Source organism: Osmerus eperlanus, chromosome 26 (assembly GCF_963692335.1).
Source record: "Osmerus eperlanus chromosome 26, fOsmEpe2.1, whole genome shotgun sequence".
NCBI lineage: Eukaryota > Metazoa > Chordata > Actinopteri > Osmeriformes > Osmeridae > Osmerus > Osmerus eperlanus.
Window position 1 is genome coordinate 2,532,406 of NC_085043.1, and position 11,175 is coordinate 2,543,580.

At 41.5% G+C, this 11,175-nt stretch overlaps 1 protein-coding gene across 1 annotated transcript; it reads left to right on the plus strand.

Moving 5' to 3' along the window:
* The first annotated feature begins 9,760 nt into the window (after positions 1–9,760).
* On the plus strand, positions 9,761–10,918 carry LOC134012671 (uncharacterized). Its single transcript, XM_062452208.1, has 4 exons — positions 9,761–9,998; positions 10,084–10,163; positions 10,271–10,319; positions 10,613–10,918. Exons 1-4 carry the CDS (start codon positions 9,798–9,800, stop codon positions 10,916–10,918), a joined length of 636 nt encoding a protein of 211 aa, XP_062308192.1. The 5' UTR covers positions 9,761–9,797.
* The last annotated feature ends 257 nt before the right edge of the window (positions 10,919–11,175 follow it).

An 11,175-nucleotide genomic window follows, 5' to 3' on the forward strand; every position in this document is an offset into this window, starting at 1 on the left:
TAAACACGGAAGTGATTCCCATTTCCTGTTTTCCATTTAACCCTGTAAGACCCAAACATAAAATGTCTAAAAACATATGTTTTTTGTCAGATGATGTTGTAAGAGTCTTCTGATGAAGATAAAGACGGATTAATTAAAAAAATATGTTTTTGTACGTTTTTAGGGAAACGTAATAATGCAACGTTGGGCCTAGTTGGGAGCAGAATTTCAGCATTTGCTCTCAAACTGTCAGAACAAATACACAAAACAACTAATGGTTAATTTGGAGTGTGGATTGCTTACATAGCACTATAACAGTACATTTCATCAATAATAATCACCCAACAGTCATATTTTGATGAATCAGAATTTATGAAAAAAAAAACAACTGGATAAATATTATAAAAACAGAATGAAAACTTCAAAGACCACGGTCCATTGTTGACGTGCAATGGTAGTCCCGAAAGCAGTACCTTTCCTCTGAAAAGCAGAGACGGAGATTGCACTTTCTGCAGAGCGTATTAAAATATCCTTTTATGCAGTGTCTGCAGCGTCCACTTGTCCTCTCAAAGTTTGACTACTGCAACTCGCTGCTCGCCGGTCTCCCAGCATGCGCAACCCGCCCTCTCCAGAGGATTCAGAACGCGGCGGCCCGTCTGGTCTTCAATCTACCCAGACGCTCACATGTTACCCCGCTCCTCATCTCCCTCCACTGGCTTCCCATCGCGGCCCGTATCAGATTCAAGACTCTGGTACTGACCTTCAGAGCGGTGAACGGGACTGCACCCGACTACATCAAGTCTCTCCTCCAGCCTTACACCCCCACCCGCCACCTACGGTCTTCTTCCGACAACCGTCTGGTGGTCCCACCGCTCAAGAGCGCCCGGTCCCAACACAAGCTCTTCTCCTGTCTGGCCCCCCAATGGTGGAATCAACTCCCCACCTCCATCAGGGACACTGACTGTCTCCCCACCTTCAAGAAAAGGCTCAAGACGAACTTGTTCCGGGAGTACAACGGCACTTAGGAATGCTTGGCTGGACCTGATGTTAGTTTCCTCCAGGATCACAATGACTCGTATTGGGAGACTTGTTGCTCTTGTTGGTTAGTTGTAACAGTTTCAAATTCTTGTACTCGCTGTGAAATATTTTACCGTTGATTATTTTTTCTACAGTTGCACTCTTGTGGGGAGTTTCATGTTGTTCAATTGTAACTTGTTTAACTGCATGCTCTTATGGTTCTTCCCTTTGGCACTTATTTGGTTTTCCACCATGTATGTTTCATGTTTTGGCTGCTCGCAATGTTTGGGGCTAGCTCGTTGTTATGATCAGTGACCTATGCTCTTTTGTAAAGCTCTCTCTTGGAAGTCGCTTTGGATAAAAGCGTCTGCTAAATGCATAAATGTAAATGTAATGTAAATGTCCTCTCGTTGTCTTCACCGGAAATGTGCGACGCACATCCGTTGGTGGTTCACATGCCCTCTTGGCTGGGACCCCATTTGGTGGACCCCATTACCTGAGGATGGTCTCTTCTGAGCAGTCACAGGTCGCTGAGGTGTCACAGTTATCGATGTCAAAGGGCTCCCACTGGCTGAAGATGGCCAACCTCTCCTTGGTGTGTTGACAGCTGTGTTTGTCAGGATGAGAGAGGAAGCTAGTTGCGCCTGAAACAGTCTCCTGTTCAACATCTTTTTCTTGGGAATATTGAGAGCCTTGCAGTCCCGTTTGTAGAGGAGACAGGCGTTGATCACAGCAATGATAATAGTGTGCCAGAAGATGTAACTATCAGCGGCGCAATTTCATGAGGAACTTGGACTTGGCTCCAAATGAGTCCAGTAAATCCACACCGCCCATGTATTTGTTGTATGCACCCACAATATGAGGTCTCTCAACTTCAATGTAAGATTTGGTGGCTTTGTTCCAGCGTTGAATCTTTTGCACAGGATCAATGCCAGCAAAGGATGACACAAGTGTGACTGCCCTGTTGTCATATCACGTGACAGCGCATATGTTGTGGTTTGGTTGGCTTGTGTTGGTTTGCTCGATGTCCTTACCATCATCATCATTAGTTGGACAATCAGTGGGTCTCTGATTTTATTTTTCCACTTCCTCAACATTTTCAACCACCTGCTCATCACTCGAATCACTGGTGTCTGACTCCATGTCAAAATCACGTTCTCCATTTTGGATAGCATCAATGACATCATGCATACTGAAGTAAACTCTCCTTGCTGGTGTCATTCTGAAATGGAAATAATAGTTAGAGTATGTTCAAGTATACCTAATTCCAATGCAAATGAATCTTATTCATGCAATACATTCCACTGAAGGCACACAATACTGTCTGGCTAGCCTAATGTGCTCTCTACTTAACATTCTAAAAGGAAGATACAACCCCCCAGACCTCTTACATCCCCATATTTCAGAACATTCACACCTGTCCCTGAACAATGCACCATACATGCAACCCCCACATTCCAAAACATTTACACGTCCCGAAACAACCATCCTCCAAAGCATTCCACAAACAGTATCTGCCTTGTGCAACAAGCAGATATTTGGGCAAACAAGCAAACTCAAGATTTAAAAAAACAGTTGACTATATTTCACTTCTAACATAGAAATAACATTGATTTAGAAATCTTCAAACCTGGTCTAAACTGAAAATTATAACAAATAACCCATTTGTAAAGTGTGAATCATCAAATACATTATATTTCTGTAAGTATTTATCCTGTATCTGAACATTCGAGAAGTGTAATGTCTCCATTAGTGCAAGTGCAAGGTGCAATTGCTATTTTAGCTACCATTTTGACCAAACGTTGTAAAATTACAACAAAGACAAAACAATCTGAAAATCAAATGTGATGCATGAATTCCACAATAACTTAGTATTTACATGAACTACATATTATAACAATCACCCAAAAAAATGTTTCATGGAATTTACTTACTTTAATGTTGATATATCCAGTCCAATGAAACAAGGAGATTTGCTTCCAGGAAAGTTGGCTGGTGGAATGAGTTCATGGCCTTATAGCCAGATCTATATACACATTTAGTATCCAATGGCATTGCAAGGCAATACAATAAGACCCAATGGCTACAAAAATGTGGTCTTTCAAAAAAAATTGGTTACAGGGTTAAAGTGGCCACTCACATTTACAATCTACTGAAGTAAACCTCTATGAAGTTCAACAGTCATTTAAGCAATCAAAGGGCACAGTTATGTAATTCATTCCATTCTATGGAATTTTATCCAAAATAAACAAAAGCAGTAAACCAATGACTCAGGGTACTGAACGTTGTCTAAACCCAGTGGTGGGCCGTGCATTTCACGCCTAGGCCTTCAGTGACGTCATACTTAGTCCTACCTAAATGAATACACCTCATTTTAGGTGTGTTTGACTTCATGCAGCGCCGGCGGCGGAAGCAGGCAATTATGGGGACAGTGGCGGAACCAGGCTTTTATATATGGGGTGGCCAGGGCTACTACAGGGGTTCCACAGACCAAGACTGAAAATGTGTGTGTAACCTTAGCCTGGCATCTAAGCAGTGTAAATTATTCATATGATTGCTGATGAGAAATATAAATTCAAATTCACTTAAGCCTGAGTTCTTCAGTGTGGCCTAGTATGGTCCACTAGGGTTACTTTAATCAAATTCTACATTTACTATGAATAGACTGTGTCTCTACATCTGAATTGCAACTCATTTCTTTCTTACACACACTGTACTGTACTCACAAACTGGAGAGACTTTGGTCACTCTGTTTTCATGAATATATAATCTGGGTCTAACCAGGTTAAAGGTTAGATCCTTTGATGAATCTTTTACATTAAAACACAGCTGTTAGTGTATACTCACACAAAAAATTCCACAGCCATCAAAACAAGAACACTCATGAATCAAGAACCAACATCTTAAAGTGAGGCTTAATCGGAAAAAAACTTTTGTGTAGGCTTACATGTGTGGCCTACAAACACAAGCTAAACTTGGCATGTGACTGACTGCCTAGTATGCTCTGACCTGGTGCCTGTAGCCTCGGGGAGGGAGCTGCTCTGAGGTCTTGGGGTGGTGCAAGGACTGGGGTCTATTTCCACCTGATCCTGTTTGCTCAGCTTTTTGAAGAAGTCACCCCTTCTTTTAATGTTTGAAGTAGTGTTGTCAGTTAAACGTGTTATTAACGGAGTTTACGCAAACCCATTTTAACAGCGTTAATTTCATTATCGCGAGATTAACGTTCTTTTTCGCCATAGCAAACTCTGTAGTTTTTTTCACATGCTGTTGCAATGACTACTGACGTTAGAAAAACTACCACACCGGATCTAGCTAGACCGGAAACAAAACAATAGGCACGCCGCACACACTCTACACGTTAACCTACTACCAGAGCCTGTTTAACCCTTGTGTTATCTTCGGGTCATTCTGACCCATCAGTCATTGTGACCCACCGTCGTATTGCGACAAATTTACCTCATACAAAAACAAAGTGAAGCATTTTCTTTTAACTGTCGGGCTGTCTCAGACCCCCCACATTGGAATGGTTAAAAGAAAATTATTTGTATTTGTTTTTGTATTGGGTAAAATTGGGTAAACACAACGATGGTTCGTTATGAACCTTTGGGTCATGTGACCCGAAGGCAGCACGAGGGTTAAGGAGAGCCTTGCTACTCCCTATTAATCCCCATTGGACCGAATTTGGCTGCAGTTCCACCAGAGTTCCACTGGGGGTGATCGCGAGCGAGTGCATGTTGAATGGGAGTCTATGGAGCTAAACGGCTAAATTTGTCTCTTTCGCCTGATTGTCGTTGAGAAATCTCCGATTTTATTGTAGTTTTTGCATGTTCAACATGGATTATAGGTCGAAAGTTGAATGAATGAGTACTTATGTCCTTTTGATTTCTTACAGGGTGAGTCGTTGTTGCCCATAACACGCTAGCATTCTGCTAATGAATGCTGATTGGTTAGTGAAGGACTGATACGACCAGAGCTCCCGCTTGATGGCATCCAAAGCGGAATCAGAATGTCAGAGCATTAGCAACATTAGCAACAACATTAGCAAGCCAAAACTCTTTCTAGCATGTGTATTGACAGGGAGAGCCTAACCTGTCAGCTGTGTTGTCGATGCCTTGAGAGAAAAAAGGAAGTGACCAGAGCTTGCAGTAGTAAAGCTATGTTCGTCGTACGATGTGTATGACGTCAATGACATTTTCAAAGGCTTTTTAGAACAGAAAGGCGACTTTTAAAAAAATCTAACAGTCAGCAGTGTGTATTTTTTTGCCTCAACTTTCGAATTCAGAATTCAAATTACTAGACAAAAAATTATATCCTGAGAAAAGTGGATTTTGAGGGGTACAGCTCCATAGACCTCCATTCATTCTGCACTCGCTCATTAGCGCCCTCACATGGAACTGCAACCAGTTCAGAACCCGGAAGTTTCCCGAGAGTGGCAGTTCTCCCTATAGAGCTCCGGACGTCACGTGAATTTACTGTTTATGTCGCCATTTTGGCAGGAAAGTAGTGGCAAAAATGAACGGCGCCAGCAGGCATTTCAACCTGTCCGAGTTCACTGCGCACTTTAATTCAAAAGACATAGGCAACTATAAAGCAAAACTTGATCGATTAAACATTAGTGATCCATATAATGCTCCCGGAGTTATTTTTACAACCTTTACGAGTGAAACGGAAGGCTTCCATGACCTTCTGTATCCAGATATTTACAACTCTCTATCAACTTTCATTCGTCCTACTCTGGAGAATCTTTGAAAGCCTACAAAAGCCTGGAGGGATATAAATGGACGCAATCAGCGGGATTAGTGATGAATATTCAGCTTTTAAGTCTACCGGCTACAAATTGCTTTGTGTAACGTTAGCTAATGCAGTCAGTTTTATAACTTCTATAGCTACCTAGTGTTAGCTAGTCTGTAACGTTCATCAACGGTTAGCTACTAACTTTGGCTAACGTTCATTATATCAGTGCACTTTTCATCACAAAAATGCCATAACATTTATTACAGATAAGTCATTCCAAGAGACTGAATGATCTTCAGTTGAAGCCATGGGTGGTTGTCAGGAATTATGGGGTTCTTCTCTCTGGATCTTAGGAATCCTATAAAATGCTCTCCCTTTATCTTTTCCCCGATGGTTCAGGCATCCCGGCGCACAGCAGCTATCTACCATGTTAAATCAACGTTTACTGAAATAGGCAGCAAATTAAACTATGTATAATATGTATGTAAGTATATATGTATGTACACTCTGGCGCTCCACTTGGCTCTTCACTTTACTGCCAAAATGGCGATGACCGGTGCATGCTGGGATTGCGTGACGTCAACTCCCGGAGCTCTATATTAGACATTCTCTGTTACGTTTTGAGTGGATAGCAGGCGCGAGACGCCAAAATGGATGCCAATAAGATTCTGAATGGAAAGGTTACTTTAAAAAAGTTGCCAAATGGTTCCATTGACAAGACCAAATTGATCTGTGTGTTTTGTCGTTGTGAACTGAGCTATCATCGCAGCAGTTACCACTTGATGGCCAAGCACACAGCTGATGCGAATTCTCCGCCCCCTCGTCAAAGCCAGGCAATGTTGCAATGTTGTTTTCAATTTAAAAAAAACATTTGCACTAACTAAGCAATCCAATCCACTTTTCAATGTTGATAAGAGCATTAAAATGAGAAAAAATAATGGGACAAAAAGAAATCAAGGGACATTTAGAATAGATAAAAATGTGCGTTTAATTGCGATTAATCGCAAGTTAACTATGACAATGCGATTAATCGCGATTAAATATTTTAATCGTTTGACAGCACTAGTTTGAAGTGAACCCTAAGCAAAAATAACATGTAGGCCTACACATCCAATTACCCACATTTGAGTCCAATCTCAATCTTAAACATATCCCCCTGATTATCTTCAGTCAACTACCAGCCTTTAAGTTACTAGATCATGGCTATCCTCTGAAATACGTATTTCAAACAGGCATTAAACAATAGCAAACAGCTAAAATAGCTATCTGACTGCAGTGTTAATCTTTTGTAACGTTAATAGATTGATAAGGCATCTCATCAAGGAATCTTAGCAGTTAAAGTACAAAAATAGTGTTGCGACCCACACAGAAAGACGTGTGTTAGGCTATATGTTAGGCTGTTGGTTGTTTACCAACAGTGTTCGCGTGGTCCGACATGCCAATCAACCTGCTGTCTGACAATCACGGGAATGCCCGGAATGTTCGGAGCCTGGTGGTTGGCGAAGGGGCATGGTGGGGGGTTGGGCAGGGGGGATGGAGCATTCGAAGTTAAGACCAGGTTTAGCGTCTGTTCTTTCTGTTACGTCTGGGTTTTACAAGAGATTGGTCACTGTTGTTTTGTGGGCTACCTTTCTTTTATTTAGCGTGGGCTAGGGCCAAACAGCTGTTTGGCTTACTAGTAGCCTTTGTACCGTGTGGTTAATAAACGTCAATTCGGGAACTTCATCTTATACCTGGACGATTGTTCCTTTCTGACCTAGTCAGGTCATCACAATAGATTTCAAATGGCTAAATGATACTGTTGTTGTTTTAAAAGTGTGCTATATAAATGAAAATGAAAAAACAAACAAAATTGAATCAACTGTACAACAACTGCGGTGTTAGCTACTATGGTAGTGCTAAGTGCTAAACAAAAACAGAGACATTTCTCTTATCTGAATATGTTATGGAACCAAATTCCCAATATGCATCTTTTTCTATGGCTCTGCGGCCCAGCAACTCAACTTTCATAACATTTTGTTCAGGAAACCTCAACCCCAATGCTAAACCTTAAAACGATAGTCTAACTGTAATATGATGCTCTTGTCTTCCGTCGCTGGCGCTGTATCAGACGCTGGCGTAGTGATTTGTGACTGACTGGTGAACTGTGGAAATATCCTCGATTGAAAAAATGCGCTGGAAGGTGTCAAAAGAAACACTTCTTTTATCAAGATAAATTAAATGTCAATCAGCATCCAAATGCCAGGGATAGCGAATGACATTTGGGGTGGCACCTGGGTGGCCAGTTCGATATCAGGGGGGTCCAGTGCCACCCGGCCACCCCTTTGGCTCTGCGACTGTATGGGGAGCGGAAAGAGACATGGAGAACCTGCCTAACGCCTGGGACACAGTGGCTGCAAAGCGCCTGGACGCGCCCGGACGCGTCACGATCGGCTACGAATGGCTCAAGGCTGTTCACACCAGATGTGCATTTCTCCGCGCTGGTCACCAAGCCTTTCAGCTACTCTGAGCTTTCCTTTTTCACTGACATGGTACATAAACATGGCATAGGCTATATTTAGGAAACATGTTGTTCCAACAGCCGCCCCAACAGCATCCCAACATTGTCCCTTCTCTATGTTGTCCTTGTAAAATTGGTGCTGGGGGTAATACAAGTCCCTATGCTTTTCAACTTCGAGAAATAACTTAATGTCGTCCATCTCCTTGAATTTCTCGCTGATTTTCAAAATCGACTTGGGGGTTCTCTCTCGGTAGACTATGTCTGCACGTGTGTGTGTTGTGTGCAACGCGTGACAACTCGTTTCTCTCAAACAAACAACAACTACGGGCATGCTGGCTCAACAGATCAATCCGTTTATATTCATTCGTTGTTATCATGGTAACCACATGGAATGGCCGTTCGTTACCAACATTGTGTAGTTAGGTTTTATATAGAGTGAATATTACGTAGGCCTCCAAAGTAAAATTAAAAAAAGAAATATAAAGTCTACAACTTTACAAATGTTCACCGTAGTCTACAGTTAATGTAGTAAAATCTTAATAACATGTTTTTTAATTCAAATATATCAACTAATACGGTGTATTTTCTCATCCTGCAGCCGATTTCGCAATCGTCTCGCAAAAAAATCCGACCAGCTGCCGAAACGATCGCAGCAGATCGCAGCTAATCGCAGGAAGTGTGTCCCAGGCGTAAGGAGACTGTCGTGTGACATCTACTTCTGGATAAGTAGCCTACGCTGTTGCATCTACTTGTGGATAAGTATGTCGTCGCCATATTTTAAAGTACATTTTAGAGTAAATTTATAGTTATAACGTTTTTGCCAGTTCGTAATTTTAGAGCTTTTAACACGTAGCAAAGACAATGTCAGAAGATAACTTGCCTTCTCAATGTGTCATTCATTTCCGTGTTGTTAGTATAGAAGCTTGTTTTTCTTTATTTTAAACGCTAACTGTCCGTTTTTATGTATTATCATTTGTATTTCTGCCCCTCTCAGTTTCTAATAAAGATCAGGACACAGGGGAAGTCGTGGTCAGGGCATTGTGCTACAGGTCCATGAGGAAAGCTGAGAAACCTCATAGTTTGAGTGTATGGTGAAGTTAGGATTGATAAATTCAAGTTCAGGTTCAGCCAACACTTATAAGCTTGTTACTTTAATAACCCGGCGTTCCTAAAGTTCCTGGGGATTTAGCTAAGGTCATTTACGTTTATTATAACTCTCAAATATAATGATCTTCATTAGGCAGGTAAGTTTACCTAGCTGATCCCCTCCGGGTTAAATGTGTTCTTATTCAAGTTTTCCCCAACTGTCATTCATTTAAGATGCAATCTTGTGTTTAAGGTATTAGGCTATCATGTTTTAAAGAAAAACGATTATGGATGTTGATTTAATGCAGTTGGCATATTATACAACATACTCTAATCCAACATATAGAAATACATGACATTTGATCTGTGATTCTAGAATATTAGATATAGAAAATATTGTAAAAACAAGATTGTGTCCTAAAAGAATGGTTAAACAGTGACCAAGCTAAGATAAATAAGTATTTACTATGACATTTTACTTATGCAGGTGGTACTGAAAGATTCCAGTCCTGTGGAGCTGCTTCATCACAGCTGCACATGTGTTGCTGGAGCAGCTTTATGCAACCACTGTGTCGCTTTGCTGTTCCAGTCAGCACATTACTCTCAGCTGAAGGTGCCAGTGGTCCCTCCTGTGCTAAGCTGTACTGAAGGAGAACAGCAGTGGCACAAGCCCAGAACTTTGGTAAGTTTGCACTGTAATTACAGAGTTGTTGGATATATTTTCTAACTATATTTAACTTCTAACTGTATTGTGCTTAACTTGATAGGGTGTAAAGCCAGGCCCTGTGGATAAGATGGCTGTGCTTTCTGCTAAACCAAAGTGTAGAGCAACCAAAGATGGTGTAAGGTAAAACCTGAATATTGTCGATGTATTCCAATATGTTGCCTGTTTGAATTAAAATACCTGTGTGGATATGCCACTTTCCACTCATGAAAGTGTTATGTTCCACACAGGAGCACACTCTACAAAGGCCTCAGTGGGGAATTGCCTGATCTTAGTAGGGTTAGTAGGGATTTCATATCAAACAATATGCTAGTATTTCATGATTTTCTTTTTCCTCTCCTTTTGATTAAATGTACTATGACCCATGAATTATACAAACAAGTATTCTGCTTTTGAAGAAATAATTGATTGAACTGAAACAAAATAAATGTTTACACAAGGGTTCTTTATTATGAACTTATTTGTAATGGTGTCTGGCGTTGTGCCTGATGCGCAACATATTGTGGCCATGAAAATGTATGGTATAATCATTTAGTTTGATATTGCTAATCATTATATTATTACATCCCTAGGTGACAGAGGCGTATAAAGATTTTTCTACAGCGGAGGCGCCGATGATCTGCAGCATGAGCATTAGCTGTGAAATTCCCCTGGTTGACTCTGCCCTTGGCAAGGTTCAAGCCGGAAGTCCATTGTCCTACCAACAACCAGCAACAGCAAAGAGAGATCTGTCCTTCCATGCTGCCCCACCACGTCCATCTATGCCTCTTCAGAATTACTGCCTACAGCCATCAAGTTGCATGTTTGTCTGTACTGAACCACAACAGCTACACCATAGGAGTCTGGAGGTCACCTGGGACATGGTGCACAAATTTTAATGTGCTACCAGAGCACAAAGTTCATGTACTGAATGGCATCAGCTAAGGAGGCATAGATTGACGGCGTCACGTTTCAGGGAGATCTGCCAGGTTGGAGAGAACTCTGAAGAAGGTCTGGCTAACCGGATACTGCAAGGGACACGTCAGACGGCAGCTATGAAGAGGGGGCTCGAATTAGAGGCAGATGCTATTTGGGAATATTGCCAAATGAAAAGGGTCAACCACTACCCCTGTGGATTGGTAATTCATCCTGACGC

Bases quoted from the DNA above. Each gene is read 5' to 3' on its own strand.
- LOC134012671 (XM_062452208.1), top strand. From the start codon at position 9,798: ATGCAGGTGGTACTGAAAGATTCCAGTCCTGTGGAGCTGCTTCATCAC. The intron at 9,999-10,083 runs GTAAGTTTGCAC...TTAACTTGATAG, and splicing joins GGCACAAGCCCAGAACTTTG to GGTGTAAAGCCAGGCCCTGT. The intron at 10,164-10,270 runs GTAAAACCTGAA...TGTTCCACACAG, and splicing joins GCAACCAAAGATGGTGTAAG to GAGCACACTCTACAAAGGCC.